The sequence below is a fragment of the Gopherus evgoodei genome, chromosome 4, assembly GCF_007399415.2.
Source record: "Gopherus evgoodei ecotype Sinaloan lineage chromosome 4, rGopEvg1_v1.p, whole genome shotgun sequence".
NCBI classification, from domain to species: Eukaryota; Metazoa; Chordata; order Testudines; family Testudinidae; genus Gopherus; species Gopherus evgoodei.
The window spans coordinates 32,196,283-32,215,361 of NC_044325.1; the positions used below are offsets into that span (position 1 = coordinate 32,196,283).

Genomic DNA, 19,079 nt, shown 5'->3' on the forward strand with positions numbered 1-19,079 from the left:
CCCTTCCAGTCCTAGAGTCTATGAATCTATGAATCTATAAGTGACTGGTGTCTTGGGACTGTCAGTAACCTGAATCTTTTGTGTTCTTTGGTTTATGGCTATGAATATTACTAAGTCCAGCTTGCCTGGGTGCCAAGACAGACTGGACTGCCCCAGGGGACTGTTTGTGACTCCAGGGTAAGACTGTTATAGTGCTTCAGGAGTTCACACTTGTTACTGGGGTGGTGAAATCTAATCACAGAACACACCATCAATTAGGAGTGTCTGTCCTGCTAATTGGCAGTCTGCCCTGAGGCTGGCACTCACAGTTGTGATCCACTCCAGACAGCATGACACCCTAGTCCAGGTCTAGCAGTTCCTTATATGGCAGCTCTAACTATAGATTTGGCAGATTGTGCCAGGGTTCCGTTGGTATATTATAATAATAAGAGTACTCTGCACTCTGCATCTTCAGTGCACATTCCCAAGCTAGGCAATTTCTTTTGTCTGTGGTCGTTCAGCAAATGTCCCAACCCTGACGCTTACACTACTTACAGGGTTCCAAGGAAAAAAGAAATGCATTTTAGAAAAGTAAAAGAGAACATGAATTATCACAATACTAATCACAAAACCCCAGCAACTGTATTTAATCCACTTAAAGTCTTCTGACAACATGAGATTCTTTGTTAAAATATCCTGTGGCACCTTATAGACTAACAGACGTTTTGGAGCATGAGCTTTCGTGGGTGAATACCCACTTCCTCAGATGCATCTGAGGAAGTGGGTATTCACCCACGAAAGCTCATGCTCCAAAACGTCTGTTAGTCTATAAGGTGCCACAGGATTCTTTGCTGCTTTTACAGATCCAGACTAACACGGCTACCCTCTGATATTTGTTAAAATAAATATCTTTCAAAGAATAAAACCTCCAAGAAGGAGATACCGTTGTCCAAAAAGACATAAATCAGAGCAGATGTATTAGGTTTTTCCAATTCTCCTGTCTTCTCATGTAGCATCATACAAAGGATACAATCCGTTAGCTTTATTAATAAGAATTCATTTGTATTCCTCTAGATTCAACAAGGTGGGCAACTCACCCTAAATGAAGAAGAACCCAAAAGCACGACCCTTAGAGCTTGCTCTAATCTGCTGCTGTCAAACTTGCTTAGTACAAGAACTGACAAGGTATCTAGGACACATCACTGACAGAACTCAAGGCTAAAAATAATATGAAGAACCATGGTAGGAATCTGACTTCTGCATGACTATGTGGTGCCATTTCTCATATTCCTGAACGGGAACTAAGTTTTAATTCTACTGCTCCATGAATTGTGCCACTTCTATAAATATGGTGTGCATTTAATTTTTTGTGGTAAATGACAGGAAGCTCATTTCTGTTTACGCCCCAGACTATACATGTATTATACATGAATTATAAACTGGGAGGTAATAATTTGGAGAAATGCTACACTAAATCCTTCATTTTCTTAGCATTCCTGGGGCCAGATCCTCAGCTGGAGTAAATCAATATAACCAGTGAAGTGACAGTGAATTATGCCAGCTGAGAACAGGGCCCATGGTTCTATTGATAGTTCATTAAGATAGCAAATTAAAAAAATAGCTCAGGCATTATATAATGATTTTTGATAAGAGTATTTAATTTTACCTTTATTCACAGGAACCAGAGATTTTATAGTGCAGAGTACAAGCTGAACAAGTGCAGCATCTGGATCTGATGTTGTGATAATGCCAGTGTTCAAGAATGGAACTTGCTAACAGCTTCAAAGAATAACTGGTAGTATTGAAAAACAAAAGCTCTCCAAGCAAAATCTAAATGATAGGTTAACTTACAATAAAGAATAGAACTTTTCTCTTCAGATCCTGCAGTTATTCCTTAAAGTTCCCGTATTATTTTATTTATGAATAATGCATAGATGTTGTTATAGATAATGTAATAATTCTTAAATTGTTCAAGGTGATTTCAAACACTCTGTGCCAGGATATACCATTATGCACACACATATTCAAGACTGGATGCCTTTCGGGAAGATAGACACTGTCAGAACCAAGTTACTGGGTTCAATACAGGACTAACAATGCAACTCTCTGGCCTGTGATACACAGGAAATCAGACTAGATAATCTAAAGGTTCCTTCTGGCCTTAAATTCTATTATTCCATTAATCTAGGAATATTCTTGTGCCCTCGCTGTTTGATAATCCAGACAGTCAAACAAATATATGATACAAAAATAAACCCAGTAACTGTGAGGGAAAAGAAACAGCTTGTGATGCTGGTTATCAGAAATTAATATCAAGCGTTTCAGGATGAATCCAAGAATAAAACATAATCCTCATTCTGGCTGGCTATGTAGTAGGGCTGGGTATACTGTTTTAACCCCTCTGCCAATGGTATCAGCAGCAGCAAGGGCCAGATATTTATTTTACAGACCTCCCCACCCCCACAGCCAGATTAATTTTTTGTGGGCCTGGATCAAACATATTTGTGGGCCCCTTGGGGGAATGAAGGGGTCAGGGGCAAGAGCACAGCAGGCAGGGTGGATTTGATTTAAATCACTAGTCAGGAAGACTTGATTTAATCATGGATTTCTACATAAAAGTGCATTCTTGTCAGTTGTTATAACCTTAATTCATATTCTTCACAACTCAGAGATAGATGTAGATTTCATTTTTTAGAAGGTACACACTATACATTTTTAAACAGTGATTTATTTTGAAAACTTTAATCATTAATATTTGGAGGATTTTCTTGCCAGGCTGTATTAAGAGGAGAGCATCACTGGACAGACATTTAAATTGTTTTATTTTACTAAAACAACAACATTAAGTATTCTGGATTTTTTTCTTCAACAGAAAACATAATATTTTAACAAAAATGCATATGTCCCTCACTTCTCACACTTATCTCCAGAGTTGTTCTTCTTGTCCAGATCTAGTCTGCCCCCAACAATCTTCTAGTCACTGAACGTTTTTAAACTTTGCACTTTTAGAGATAGGTAAGGGATTGACTCTGTGTACACAAATTTGCAGGTCTGTTATTTCTCACCTCTCTATATTATTTATTTATTTAAAAACATTTTTGCTGTTAGCAAGCATGTTACCTCTGGAGACACAAATCCACAGTTTGAGAACTGCAAAACTAAGCATCTCTGATGGTATCTTCTAGACTGAGCACTGAGTCCCATGGGATAGATAGAAAGATTAACCTAAATAATCTATAAAGAAGCCCCTGCAGCCCCGTAAGATTGGGTCCCTAAACCATGAATTATTAGAACTCATTTACAAAACTTTTCTGAAACATTACATGAATATATTTTCTCATACTATAGAATTAGAATTTATAATCCCAATTTCATGATGAGATATAATGTATCTTAATTAAAACTATCTTTAGATTGGATTTTTGAGGGAAAAACCTATTTAAATAAAAATCCGTTTTTTTGATATTTTTTTTAAAAAGGCATTGATTTTTATCACCCTGACAGCAGGGTATGATGTGGGGGAAGGACTGGTTCCCAGCTGGAGCGAGGCAGGGGCCAGGGGCAAGATGAGCACAGTGGGGTATGGGGGGAGGATTAGTCCCTGCTGACTGGAGCAAGGCAGGGGCTGGGGGCAAAAGTACAGTGGGGTAGGAGCTAGGGTTGGTCCCTGGAGCAAAGGAGGGGCCGGGTGTAAACTGCAAGTGCAGCAGGGCTGGGGAGGGGGTAAATATAAAGCGGGTACCTACCCTCTCCCTGGTTTTAGCCCATTTTCTTTCTCTCTCTCTGCACTGAGCTGAGGGTGGGGTTGCAAGTTCTGGGAGGGAGTTAGGGTGTAGGAGCAGGCTGGGGGTTGGGGTGCAGGGTCTGGCCAGATGCTAGGGTTAGGAAGAGGGCTCAGGGTTGGGGCAAGAGGTTGGGGTGTGGAGCGCTTACCTGGGGCAGCTCCCATTTGGTGCAAGGGTGCAGGTGGGAATGTGGGGAGGGGGTGCAGGAGCTCCCGTTTGGTGCTCAGGATGGGCGTGGGGATGTGGGCGGGGTGCAGGAGTCAGGGGAGAGGGCTGGGGTCATGGAGGTGCTCACGGCAGGGGGCTAGAGGCGGTATGCCCTGATTCCACCCCCTTCCCCAAGGCCTCGCCCCCGCCTCTTCTCCGTCTCCTCCCCCTCCCTCGCATGGGCGAACAGTTGTTCGGCAGCAGGGGAACTGCTGGGAGGTGGAGGGGCAGGAACAAGGCATGCTCCAGGGAAAAGGCGGGGGAGTGGGGAGCTTGGCTGCCAGCGGAGCCTGCCCTGCTCCAGCAGGAACTGGCAGGACCAAGCTTCGGCCCACTGCCCCCACAGGAGAGAGCGGTGGGCAGGGGGCAGAGAAGAGCCGGCCAGGCCAGGGCCCCTTGGGAGCATTGGCCTGGCACCATAGTAAATCCAGTACTGCCCACCCCCTCCTGTAACCTGGGAACCTATAACCACTCTGGGCACATTTGCTAGGCAAATCTGTACTCATGGCACGAGCACAGAGGTTTAAACAAACAAACTGTATGTAGGGGAGGGAAAGGCAAGGTTGAATGGGGACAAATATTTACAATTTACCTCAGGGGGCATAAGTCCCAGTCCCAGGCACTTGGACCCTGACTGGTTGATGCAGTTTGTTCTATCTCCCAGCCTCCCACTATCAGTTCATAGGTCCCCAACTTCCTTACTCACAGTTTGTGGTTCCAAGAGTCCAGGAAAATCAGGCTCCTTGTTTTGTAGATTGCTCTGGGGCTCTGCCACCTCTCCTGCTATATTGATTTCAGCAGCTAGGACTAGGGGGGCCTTGCCAGAGCCCACTAGGCTGACATAGACTATTGCTCTGAATTCCTCTGCTCCCACTGTAGTGCATGTAACTGCTACTCAATCTGCTGCTCTCCTGTTAGGAGCTGTAGCCTGTGGTGAGTCCAACTGATGCTTTGTTCTGCCTGAGGCTTAGGTGATCAAAACTGCTGCTGGTCTCTCACTTCTGCTTGCCATTAGCTAGAAAACTGGAACTTCTGGTGAGCTTGGCTTACATAAAGCCACTACATCTCTTAGCTCAGATTTTTAAATACAAGGAGATCAAGAGTCTTAAAAACTTATCCAAGTCCCTACCACTCAGAGAGAGGTTCCCAGCAATACACCATTTCTCTTTCCTTGCCCTCCGGCTCTGTCCAGGGACTCTTACCCCACCTCGACAAACGTCAGTTTCATTAGGGTGAACCCATGCCCAGTCATTGTCCCGGCTTTGCCTGGTGAGTTCCTAACAGGATAATCTCAAAAATATGGGCCCCAAGAACAAAATGTGGTCAAATTATACCCCAGTGTCCCCAAACTACCCATAGTTAATATGTAAATGAGGTTCTGCCTCGCTGAGTCAGCTCCTCTTGCTCTCCAGTAGATGCCATCTAGAGCTCACTCACTTAGTTACCTCCCTTCTCATATAGGCTTGAGGCCACAGGACTTACACTGTGGAACCGAAGGTGTAAATGTTCATCATTTTAATTAAAAAAATATGAACATTCTTTCATGGACCCTTCTTCTGTGAATAGCTTATCAAAGAAATTATTTGCAAACATCTTTTGGAAAGCAAAAATGTCTTGCAATACAAGTGTGAATTTCAGTGCTTAATTTGTAAAGTGGGAAGTGCCAGGGCACACAAAATGGCTTCCTTCACACAGTGTGACCTTGCATGCACTGTATGTGTGAGTCACACTGCATAGAGGATGCCATTTTGTTTTACAAATTGGCATCTCTGCATAGCATGACCTTGCACACACCGACAGAAGAGGTGCCCAGACCGCGGCCCACCATGAAAAGAGGTGCCAGGGCTCAGCCAAGTTACAAATTAAGCTCTGGTGACTTTGTGCTCTCACAAAAGTCTGCACCGGACATATGCCTTTTGGAGTCTCTTTGGTTTCCCCTTTTTTGCTTATAAAAAGTTCAGTCATCCAATCAGGGAACAGAAACAACACTATGCTCTTTTGGGGACCAATCATATACTGTGAATACTGAAGAGCTGAAGACACAGTCAAAAAGAAACAACCAATAGGTCAAAATATTTGTACAAAATGTTTGAATCAGAAATGAATAAAGAATAAATTAGCAAAAATCAAAGTCTGTTGGCAGCTAATTCAAGAGCAGAAATAAAGACTAAATTAATTGGATAGATTGAGATTGATTCTCCATTGCCTTGCACATTCTATCACTACTCACACCTGTGTAAATGTTTCCATTCTCATTTGCCTGAATAAAATGCTACCCTTCTAACGTGGTAGCATTTTACACAACCCTGTGCACAGGTACAAATGATGACACAAGGTACAGATCAGCGAACAATTGGGCCAATTGGTCACAACGAATCTGAACAAATTTTCCTGGAGGAGTCAAGATTTACCATTCCTCCAACTGTGGCAGGGTCTTCTTCATTGCAAGCACATGTGTACATACTTCACAGTCAAAAGAAGAGCCCACCTGATGATCAGAGCAAGAGATAAAAGGCTTGAGAAAACGTACGTGATTTTTCTTCTTTAATGTTGTACTCCTGCACATCAGAAGCCGCATTCTGGGCTGGGAAGTGGACCAAGAGTACCATGTTGTTCATGTTACCATCTCTCCTAACTAGGAATATCTAAAGCAGAGAAAAAGAAGTAGGAGCTTGTTAGGCATCTGAGAATGAGACTCTTTCCAGTAACCAGAGATAGGTCTTTTTCAATTCACATCTAACACATTTCATTCTAGTTTCACTCCAGTATGTCAAACCTTTCATGAAAAAGATAATTACTACTAAGGGGATATTTTCTCTTGGTGAAATTCAGCCCTGCAGCAGGGACTAGCAGAATCCCAATGCACCACTGATATCCCACTTAACCTGAAGGCAAAGCTGCACAACTTCACACAATTTGCCAAGTGACAACCCCTGATGCAACTGCCCTAAGTGATGGTGAATTTGCCCCAGTACATCCTCACTCAAGTTTCTAGCACGAGTATAGAATAGGGGCCTGTCATAAACAGATAGCTAAGGGTTAATGTCTGTTACACCTGGAAAGAGGTAACCTGAAGCACCTGACCAGAGGACCAATCAGGAAACCAGACCTTTTCAGGTCTGGGTGGAGGGAAGTTTGTGTCTGAGTTCTTTGTCTTGAATCTGTCCCTCTCGGCTATGGGAAGGATTTTTCTATTTCCTGCTTTCTAATCTTCTGTTTCCCAGTTGTAAGTATAAAAGATCAGATAGTGATTTATATGGTTTTTTGTATTTTACATGTGTGTAGTTGCTGGAGTGTTTTGAATTGTATTCTTTTTGAATAAGGCTGTTTATTCATATTTCTTTTAAGCAATTGACCCTGTATTTGTTACCTTAATACAGAGAGACAATTTTTTATGTATTTTCCTTTCTTTTTATATAAAGCTTTCTTTTTAAGACCTGTTGGAGTTTTTTCTTTAGTGGGGAACTCCAGGGAATTGAGTCTGTCCTCACCAGGGAATTGGTGGGAGGAAGAAGTCAGGGGGAAATCTGTGTGTGTTAGATTTACTAGCCTGACTTTGCATTCCCTCTGGGTGAGGGGAGAAGAGAGATTAGCTCTCGGTACTTCTGTTTTCCAAGACTGGAAACGGGGAGGGTGGAGTCCCTCTGTTTAGATTCACGGAGCTTGCTTCTGTGTGTCTCTCCAGGAACACCTGGAGGGGGGAAGGGAAAAGGTTTATTTCCCTTGGTTGTGAGACTCAAGGGATTTGGGTCTTGGGATCCCCAGGGAAGGTTTGGTGGGACCAGAGTGCCCCAAAACACTCTAATTTTTTGGGTGGTGGCAGCTTTACCAGGTCCAAGCTTGTAACTAAGCTTGGAGGTTTTCATGCTAACCCCCATAGTTTGGACGCTAAGGTCCAAATCTGGGACTAGGTTATGATATGGTGTGCAGCGTTTGTGGGAAAGATAGAATCCAGAAGCCGGTAGGAATATTATATTTTTCTTTTCTCTGCTAGGGGCTTTTAAGCAGAGAGAAACAGTTTGGTTTTAAAAGGAACCAGAGAACATTTTTTTTCTCTGCTCTCTCTTGCAGTTTTTGGCTTGCATATTAAGCAAGGAACCATTAAGCTGTGACAAACAGGTCTTTTGTCACACAATAGCACTCCCATTAGGAGTCAAATTCCAGCACTATACACATGCAAATAAAGTGGTTTTTCTGGTTTACTTTACCTTGAAAAGATTAGCTAGAGGAAGAAAGGGAAAAAGGCACTGTTGCTAGGCAGACCCCAGGTGGCAACAGAGCCTGTAGTTCAGACAACAAACACCAGAGGGCACCCCAACACAAGAAAACAGGAACCATGACTTCCAAGGAAAAAAGAGAGGCCGAAGAACAAATTAAAGAAGCTGAACACAGGCGACAACTGGAAAAAAGAAAAAAGAGGTGGAGCTGAAAGAAAAGGAAGAAAGCATCAAACTGGCAGCCTACAAAAGAGAACAGGCAGCCAAAGAGGCAGCCCACAAAAGAAAACTAGAAGAAGAAGAGGTGGCACACAGAAGGAAACAAGAAGAAGAAGATGCAGCCCACAAAAGATAGGACTCCAGAAGGAGACACACCGCCAGACCCTGGAATTAGAAAAGGCTAAGCAAAACACAGCCAACCCTAACAACCCTGCGCCAATGATTGTTCCACATCACAGAAAATTTCCCACCTACAAGGCAGGTGATGACACTGAGGCCTTCTTGGAAAATTTTGAAAGAGCCTGTCTTGGGTACAGCATCCCTGAAAACCAGTACATGGTAGAATTGAGGCCACAACTCAGTGGACCTTTAGCAGAGGTGGCAGCTGAAATGCCTAAGGAGAACATGAACGACTATAAATTTTTTCAAACCAAGGCCAGATACAGAATGGTGATAACCCCGGATCATGCTCGTCGGTGTTTCAGAACCCAAAAGTGGAAACCAGATGTGTCATTTCCCAAACACGCCTACTACGTTGGGAAAAATTATGAGGCCTGGATATCAGGACACAATGTTAAATCCTTGGAAGAACTGCACCTCCTCATACAAATGGAGCAGTTCTTGGATTGTGTTCCTGAGGACAAAACACGGTACATACAAGATGGAAAACCCAAAAATCTCACCGAGGTAGGGGAGATTGGAGCCAGATGGATGGAAGTGGCAGAAAGCAAGAAAGCTACTGTCAAGGGGAATGAATACCCCAGAGGGCACACCGACCATAAACCCTACAACTGAGGGGAGCCAAAAACCCCACCTACAACCCAAGTAAAGCCACAGACACACTATTCTTCCACCTCACCAGTCTCCAGTAACTCACCTTGACCCAGTGACCCATCAGATGGAAGATGCTTTAAGTGTAATGAACTGGGATATATCAAGGCCCACTGTCCAAAGAACGCCATCCGAGTGCAGTTCATTACACCACCATCACCCAAAAGATCCCCAGGCCCAGATGCCTCTCAAATACCCTTGGAGCGAAGGGAAAATTTGAGGGTGGGCGGAAAGAAGATTACTGCATGGAGAGACATGGGGGCACAAGTGTCAGCTATCCACCAATGCTTCGTAGGCCCCAAATTCATTAACCCAAAGGCCCAAGTGTCAATTTACCCCTTCATGTCACAAGCTGTAGACTTGCCTACAGCTGAACTGCCTGTCCAGTACAAAGGCTGGTCAGGAATGTGGACTTTTGCAGTCTATGACAATTATCCTATCCCCATGCTACTGGGGGAAGACTTGGCCAACCAGGTGAAGCGGCCCAAGCGAGTGGGAATTGTTACACGTAGCCAAACCAGGCAAGCTTCCAGACCCATTCGTGTTCCTGAGCCGTCCACAGACGCCCCGTCTGTGTTACCAGAGACCCAGACAGAGGTAGTGGACCCGGATTCCATGCCAACCACTGAAACAACCACAGCACCTCCAGTCCCAGGCCCGGAACTGGAACAGCAACCAGCACCAGCAATTGCAACCACATCTTCAAACTCAATGCCAGTGGGCGCCAGTGAGCCAGAACTGGCAGAAGCAACAGACAGCCATACCCAAAAGGCTCAGCCAGAGCCTGAAATACCCTCAGGTGCACCAGTGGAGAGCGGTTCACCAGCAACGGAAACAACCCCATCACCTACATCGCTTCCAGAAGGACCAAGCCCAAGTCCATAGTCTGAGGAAAAACTGGTGACCCCAGCCTCAAGGGAACAGTTCCAGACTGAGCAGGAAGCAGATGACAGCCTTCAGAAAGCGTGGGAGGCGGCACGGAGCACCCCACCGCCTCTCAGCAAGGACTTTTATACAAGGAGATTCTTTCTGGTGGACACCAGGAAGAATGGCAGCCGCAAAAACAGTTGGTGGTTCCAACTAAGTACCGGGGGAAGCTCTTAAGCTTAGCCCATGATCATCCCAGTGGCCATGCTGGGGTGAACAGAACCAAAGACCGGTTAGGGAAGTCCTTCCACTGGGAGGGGATGGGCAAGGACGTTGCCAAGTATGTCCGGTCTTGTGAGGTATGCCAAAGAGTGGGAAAACCCCAAGACCAGGTCAAGGCCCCTCTCCAGCCACTCCCCATAATTGAGGTCCCATTTCAGCGAGTAGCTGTGGATATTCTGGGTCCTTTCCCAAAAAAGACACCCAGAGGAAAGCAGTACGTACCGACTTTCGTGGACTTTGCTACCCGATGGCCGGAAGCAGTAGCTCTAGGCAACACCAGGGCTAACACTGTGTGCCTGGCCCTAACAGACATTTTTGCCAGGGTAGGTTGGCCCTCCGACATCCGTGCAGATTCAGGATCTAATTTCCTGGCAGGGATCATGCAAAAACTGTGGGAAACTCATAGGGTGAATCACTTGGTTGCCACCCCATACCACCATCAAACCAATGGCCTGGTGGAAAGGTTTAATGGAACTTTGGGGGCCATGATACGTAAATTCGTCAACGAATACTCCAATAATTGGGACCTAGTGTTGCAGCAGTTGCTGTTTGCCTACAGGGCTGTACCACATCCCAGTTTAGGGTTTTCACTGTTTGAACTTGTGTATGGTCACGAGGTTAAGGGGCCATTACAGTTGGTGAAGCAGCAATGGGAGGGGTTTACGCCTTCTCCAGGAACTAACATTCTGGACTTTGTAAGCAACCTACAAAGCACCCTCCGACACTCCTTAGCCCTTGCTAAAGAGAACGTAAAGGATGCTCAGGAAGAGCAAAAGGCCTGGTATGACAGACATGCCAGAGAACGTTCCTTCAAGGTAGGAGACCAGGTTATGGTCTTGAAGGCGCAACAGGCCCATAAGATGGAAGCATCATGGGAAGGGCCATTCATGGTCCAAGAGCGCCTGGGAACTGTGAATTACCTCATAGCATTTCCCAATTCCTCACTAAAGCCCAGAGTGTACCATGTTAATTCTCTCAAGCCTTTCTATTCCAGAGACTTACAGGTTTGTCAGTTTACAGTCCAGGGAGATGATGCTGAGTGGCCTGACGGTGTCTACTACGACGGGAAAAAAGACGGTGGCGTGGAAGAGGTGAACCTCTCAACCACCCTGGAACATCTGCAGCGGCGACAAATCAAGGAGCTGTGCACTAGCTTCGCCCCATTGTTCTCAGCCTCCCCAGGACGGACTGAACGGGCATACCACTCCATTGACACAGGTAATGCTCACCCAATTAGAACCCCACCCTACCGGGTGTCTCTTCATGCCCAAGCTGCTATAGAACGGGAGATCCAGAACATGCTACAGATGGGTATAATACGCTCATCTACCAGTGCATGGGCATCTCCAGTGGTTCTGGTACCCAAACCAGATGGGGAAATACGCTTTTGCATGGACTACCGTAAGCTAAATGCGGTAACTTGTCCAGATAACTATCCAATGCCACGCACCGATGAGCTATTGGAGAAGTTGGGATGTGCCCAGTTCATCTCTACAATAGACTTAACCAAGGGGTACTGGGAAGTACCGCTAGATGAACCTGCCAAGGAAAGGTCAGCATTCGTCACCCATGCGGGGGTGTATGAATTCAATGTCCTTCCTTTCGGGCTTCGAAATGCACCCCCACCTTCCAGAGGCTGGTAGATAGTGTACTAGCAGGACTGGGAGAATATGCAGTTGCCTACCTCGATGATGTGGCCATTTTTTCAGACTCCTGGCCCGAACACCTACTACACCTGGAAAAGGTCTTTGAGCGCATCAGGCAGGCCGGACTAACTGTTAAGGCCAAAAAGTGTCAAATAGGCCAAAACAGAGTGACTTACCTGGGGCACCAGGTGGGTCGAGGAACCATAAATCCCCTACAGGCCAAGGTGGATGCTATCCAAAAGTGGCCTGTCTCAAGGTCAAAGAAACAGGTCCAGTCCTTCTTAGGCTTGGCTGGGTACTACAGGCGATTTGTACCACACTACAGCCGAATTGCTGCCCCACTGACCGACCTGACCAAAAAGACCCAGCCAAATGCAGTTAAGTGGACTGATGAGTGTCAAAAGGCCTTTACCCAACTTAAGGAAACGCTCATGTCTGACCCTGTGCTCAGGGCCCCGGACTTTGACAAGCCATTCCTAGTAACCACGGATGCATCTGAGCGTGGTATAGGAGCAGCTCTTATGCAGGAAGCAATGGATCACAACTTCCATCCTGTCGTGTTTCTCAGCAAGAAACTGTCTGAGAGGGAAAGTCACTGGTCAGTCAGTGAAAAGGAATGCTATGCCATTGCGTACGCTGTGGAAAAGCTACGCCCATATGTTTGGGGACGACGGTTCCAGCTACAAACTGACCATGCTGCAGTAAAGTGGCTTCATACTGCCAAGGGGAACAACAAGAAACTTCTTCGTTGGAGTTTAGCTCTCCAAGATTTTGATTTTGAAATTCAGCACATCTCAGGAGCTTCTAACAAAGTAGCGGATGCACTCTCCCGTGAGAGTTTCCCAGAATCCAGTAGTTAAAAAGTGTTCTTAAACTGTAGAAGTCTGTTAGTTATATACTTAGTGGTATATGTAACGGTGCATGTGTTGTATTAATCTGTTTATTTGAAAGTTCTAGGAGGAAACCACCGCCAGTGAGCTTCCCCACTGTCTGCAATTTGGGGGGCGTGTCATAAACAGATAGCTAAGGGTTAATGTCTCTTACACCTGGAAAGAGGTAACCTGAAGCACCTGACCAGAGGACCAATCAGGAAACCAGACTTTTTCAGGTCTGGGTGGAGGGAAGTTTGTGTCTGAGTTCTTTGTCTTGAATCTGTCCCTCTCGGCTATGAGAAGTGATTTTTTCTGTCTCCTGCCTTTCTAATCTTCTATTTCCCAGTTGTAAGTACAAAAGATCAGATAGTGATTTATATGTTTTTTTGTATTTACATGTCTATAGTTGCTGGAATGTTTTGAATTGTATTCTTTTTGAATAAGGCTGTTTATTCATATTTCTTTTAAGCAATTGACCCTGTATTTGTCACCTTGATACAGAGACCATTTTTATGTATTTTTCTTTCTTTTTACATAAAGCTTTCTTTTTAAGACCTGTTGGAGTTCCCCACTAAAGAAAAACTCCAGGTAATTGAGTCTGTGCTCACCAGGGAATTGGTGGGAGGAAGAAGTCAGGGGGAAATCTGTGTGTGTTAGATTTACTAGCCTGACTTTGCATTCCTTCTGGGTGAGGGGGGAAGAGAGATTAGCTCTCGGTACTTTTGTTTTCCAAGGCTGGAAACGGGGGGGGGTGGAATCCCTCTATTTAGATTCAGGGAGCTTGCTTCTGTGTGTCTCTCCAGGAACACCTGGAGGGGGGAAGGGAAAAGGTTTATTTCCCTTTGTTGTGAGACTCAAGGGATTTGGGTCTTGGGGTCCCCAGGGAAGGTTGGGGGGGGACCAGAGTGCCCCAAAACACTCTAATTTTTTGGGTGGTGGCAGCTTTACCAGGTCCAAGCTTGTAACTAAGCTTGGAGGTTTTCATGCTAACCCCCATATTTTGGACGCTAAGGTCCAAATCTGGGACTAGGTTATGATAGGGCCACCTAGACCTTTACAGGAAAAAGGATTAAAATAGCCATAAGTTGATCTTATAGCAAATGACTAACTTTTTGTTCTGAGAGGCTCAAAGCAGTGGATGTGCTGGACTAGCACAGGAGCAAGTTTAATCAAGAAGAGAAAGGGCTTTCTTGCTGAGTCAGTCTCTTCTCTGTGCATTGTAAGCACTGTGTGCTTTCCTCAGTGTTTCTAATCAGACTTCCATGTCAAATATGTATCTAACTTCTAGCTTGAAATCCTAGGGGTAAAGACTCTTTGTCATCACCTCTTCCTTAAAGCAGCTTTAGGTAAGAGAGAGTCATGGTATTTATAAAAGTGATTTCAAAGATTTAGCTAATTCTAGAGCCACAGTATTAACATTATGGAGGAGAAGTGTGATTCTGAAAAACAACAAAATAATTGCAGTGCACTGGAACTACACCAGGAAAGCTTTGATTTTGCGAGAAGAGGAACCAAGAGGAGCTTGTCTAGAAGCCAAGTGGCAATGCGGTGTGCTGCCAGAGGGGGAACGCAGTGTAGGTTCTGAGCATGGCAGGCAAGGAGCATTGCTAATTCACAAACCCTCAGGTCCTAAGGTTGGGAGCATCTCGTGTCACATTCAACCAACCACTCCGACCACAGCTTGAAGCAGTTTTGCTAAGAGGGGGAGTGAGTGTCCTCGACCCTGTCTTGTGTGGCTCTCCGTTCAGTTCAATACAACAGAGAATCTGGTAAAGTCTTCTGCTCTCTGATGTGAAATTCAGTCCTTCAGCAGTTCATATTTACACTGGATCAGACTCACTGAAAGGGCAGCCCGACCCCACGCCATGGTGGTGAGCGGGATATAAATGGCTAAGTAGGCAGACAGGCAAGTGTCAGAGACAGTTGTGAGCATCCTGCACCTTCCCATATACAGGGAAGGAGGGAAATCATTTAATCTCTTTGTGTCTCAGCTCCCCCAGCTGATAACTCTAACCTGCTTCACTGGGCTGTTGTGAGAATTAATGTATGTTTGACCCCTGAGATCACTGAGTTATCGATTTAACACTTGATCAGTTTTGGTTAAAATTCAGATTAATAAAGCGAGAAGTGAAACCTGGAAACTGATCTGTTTTCTTTTCTAATCAGGAAGGCTTGTTGCCATGGTTCCAAAGGTTAAATTTGGGCCAGATCTGTTGAAACAAGTCCTTAGCTGCACAGGCTTCCTAAGCTTGCAGATAACTTGTTCCTTATTTGCAGGGCGGGAGCCTATTATGTAAATAAGTCTTTCCAGATTGTGCCTCTGGTGTGCTGGAGAGCTGCTCCATCCTAAAATGAGCTCTGGGAGCAGGCAGAGCATGTGTTGCCCCAGTTCTTTGACATTTAACTAGTGTATGTCCACTGCACCCCCGTTTGTAGGATACAGCATCAGCACATGCTCCCCTCTCTTGCTGGCCAGCTGTTCTCCCCTGGGAGGCACACTTCTGTGCACGTTCCTCTCCTGGCTACCTATTACAGAGGGGGAGGGATCATGCCTATGGAAAAGGTGGGGTGGGAGAGCAGAAGCGGGATTTTCCCCGAATGTCCTTCAGAGACACTGCCCATCTTTGGATGTCTTGGAGAGCTTTAAAGATGTTAAAGCTGTGACAGCTGGATGCCATTGCGAGAAACAGCAAATGGCAAAGGAGACACTTGTTTCTAACTTGGCACGAGCTGGATTTCGTTCCTGAACGCTGACTCCAAAAACGAAAAAGCAACATCCACTGTTACCTCACGACGAGAGCATGTGAACTGCCTGGGCACTCTGCAATCTGCACTGCCTATTCCCACCTTTCCTTCAGCTAAAGATGGTCTGTTCATTTCCACAGGAACAGGTGTAAACATCCACTATGGCTTCTATTGCTAAGAAGAGATTAAAGAAGGAAAAGGGGGAGGCAGACTCTTAGCCAGACTGCCATTTTCTAATGCTCTGTCCAGGGAGGCTACATGAGCCTGAGGGAGAACTCACCAGCTAGTGCCCTAACCCCCCTCCGCCCAACAGCATCAGGATTTCCAGACCTTTTCTTCGGGGTTCAATGTTCTCTCTCTAAATTAAAACCATGAAGCACAGGTTCATCATACAGACCAGGTCCTTTCCTCATGGCCAGGGACTCCTGCAGGTCTTACTCTTCAGGCCCCCTGCCTGGGAGCTAAGGAGAGTCTCTCTACTCCCTCTGCTGAAGTTTTCCTCCAGTCGACTGGCTATGACTTCCTAACCTGCTTCCTGCAACTCAAGCTGCCCTTTATATAGATCTCAGCAGGCCTGGGTCTGAGTCATCTAGTTTCTACCACGTGTGCCTGAGACTTACTTCCTTCATCTGGGGAGATGGCCTGAGCCTAGCACAGGCTTTACTCTAACCCAGATACAGCCTTTACTGTAAACACCTCCCTTATCACAAACACCAGGCCCACATTTTTTTTGATCAAGCCTCCTCATGCATTAGGATTTAATGTAAAAAATCCCTCAATAACCCAGCAACATTTCAAGGCCCATGACACGATCAGACCGAACAGACTCTTTCTCCAATAAGCCCAATTCTGCTATGCTTACTCAGACTGAGGAGTCACACTGAGCTCAGTGACACTACTCAGATGGCAATATACAACTCAACATGAGTACAGGCGGCAGGCCCAGGCTCACTCTGTGTCATCTGTGCTCACCTAACCCCTTCCTGGGATTTGGCTTTATTGGTAAGCCAAAGAACAGTGAAACCATAACACTCAACCTAACGCTCACATAAATTTGTTAGTTTCTAAGGTGCCATAAGTACTCCTGTTATTTTTACTCAGCCTAAAATGTCTCCTTCAGCTTGGCTGTGCTTCAGGTTTCCCTGCAGCAGCATCTCTACCCCAAATCCTAGCCTCATTCCAGATCAGTTTTCATTTAGTTATTTTAGTCTCTTTGGTTTGCAAAGGATTGTTACCTTCCCTTAGACCACCAGCCAGAGAATGAAGAGAAGTGGGAGCAGGCCACTTTTTAGTAGAGGCAAAAATTGGGCTTATCCACCCTACTTCCTCCTAATCATCTCCCAATTTCTTATGACATATGAAGAATTCCTGAGAGCTTTCCCTCCACAGACTAAACAATACAAAAAGCATTTTATATCTTGCTTTGTTTACATTAGAAATTCCGTTCTTGTCTACTTTGGGAGCTTCTATGGATGACCGGAGAGGTACTATAATGATATCACAGTATAGGGTGAGCAGACGTCCCGATAAAATCGGGACCGTCCTGATATTTAGGTGTTTGTCCCGCATCCTGATCGATCTTTGGTCAGGATGCAATTTGTCCAAATATTTCGTTCCGCCGGCAGCACTTGCCCTTTTAGTTTATTTATTGCTGCTCCACCGACAGCACTCAGCTTTTTTTTTCCTCCACCGGCGGACCCCCACCACGTGTCCCGATATTTTCTCCCTCTCAACTGGACACCCTATCACAGTACCAAGGATGTGAAATCTGAGCAACTGTATCAAAACTTTTAAGAACACTACATGTTTTATTTGTTGTTTTTTGTCAACCTTTCTCTATCTCAAACACCTGACATGCGTTTGGGAGAAAATATTTCTTTCTTAAAGCTCCAAACCCCATATCTTGTCAAGAAGGGCTGAAAGAGCTGCCCCTAGTTCTCATGTCTACAAGGAAGACAAGGCTTGATTTTGCTGGTTTTCCTAAGGTACAAAAATCAACAAGCAAAATTGACACCCCGAAGAAGCAAACTAGGGGCACTGTTGTTCACCTTTAAGATTTCACTTTTTAAGGAAGCTACAAGGCAGAGATATTTGAAAAATACTGCATCAGACTACAGAGTGTGTGTGGAGATATCTGAAAGCTCAACAAGCAGAGCTATGAAACAAATAGGAAAACTGTTCCCAGACACCAACTGCTAAGTAAATCAAAGGTATAAGCCTTCTCTTTCCCACACACCACCACTCTAGGGAGAATGGAAATGTCTATCCCATGAACATAAGACTAGCCAACAACCATGGGCAAAGGAAAGAAAGACCAAAACCAGCTAAATATGTTTGCTTTCACATGAAAAAAACAAAACACACCACAGCTATCCATCTCCCCTGAGGAGCAGGAAATATGGTTGTCTGAACTGAAATTGTTTTGGACAAATGTAGACTTACCCCTGCTCTTTCTTTGCTGAGTATCTCTCCAGCCCGGTCCCGATTCATGCTCAGCTGAAGCCAGACTGGGCAGGTTTTGATGAGTTTATCAAGGACACAGATGCCAGGCGCTGGAAGGCAGTTTTGCAGTGTGATGGACTGAGATGGCCGTGTCACATCATTGTCTTCTTCATCAGGATCTGTGACAGGACTGAAACAGCACAAGAAAATCCCGTTAAGCAGAAGTGAAGAACAATACACTTTGTTGTGAAGAAGTGTAAATACACACACACAACACTACATGACTGGCATCAGACTAGAGATTATTATTATTATTATTATTATTATTTAACAGTTCTGTTGTGTGCCTACAAGTCAACTAAGTCAGAGCGCTATTGTGCTAGGTACTGGCACAAACATACAGGAAATGACAGTTCCTGCTCAAAATAAGATTAGCTTGAGCTATAAATTCACCTCTGGGGTTCCAGCCAGCTTAGACTTTGGTGGGTATTCTGCTCTGGCAGCTGGTGGTATTTGGACTTACCCTGCTCCCATCCTCCCTGAAGAAGAGGGTGGAGGCACATTGTCAGCGACTGTGGGGAAGCTAGCACTGCCCCATGCTGCACCTCTGTGGATCCAAGATTTCAGTCTCCAGGGGCCCAGTTCACCAGCTGAAGGATCTGAGTGACTGCCCTTGACTTTAAAATGAGGTATTTGTCCTCTACACTGGAAGAATAGGAGCCCCAAACTAGCAAATCACCTTTAAGGAATGCCAAATACACTTCACTATACTGTATTTTTAAAGAGAGCAAGGGACTCTGACAGCTCATGCCACCAGAATGCCTCCGGGTCAGCCTGCATCTTTATCCTTTTCAGGATTTCTGGCATCATACAGTAGCTTTAATGATTAGCACCTAGCCCAAGCCCAGCTAAAGGAGTACATCACCTGTAAGACACAGTGAGTTAGAAAGGTCTGATTTTAGCTGGAAAGCCTTGTTTCTGTACCTA

The 19,079-nt window shown here is 45.2% G+C and overlaps 1 protein-coding gene across 1 annotated transcript in view; it reads right to left on the minus strand.

The window, feature by feature from the left end:
• Positions 1–19,079, minus strand: part of RIN3 (Ras and Rab interactor 3) — a 112,622-nt gene that overhangs the window by 65,133 nt on the left and 28,410 nt on the right. Inside the window, exons 2-3 of the mRNA XM_030558887.1 lie at positions 18,093–18,282; positions 6,502–6,616 (exon numbers count right to left, since the gene is read on the minus strand). Of these exons, the coding sequence (XP_030414747.1) occupies positions 6,502–6,616; positions 18,093–18,282 (305 nt within the window). The remainder of the gene's footprint in view (positions 1–6,501; positions 6,617–18,092; positions 18,283–19,079) is intronic.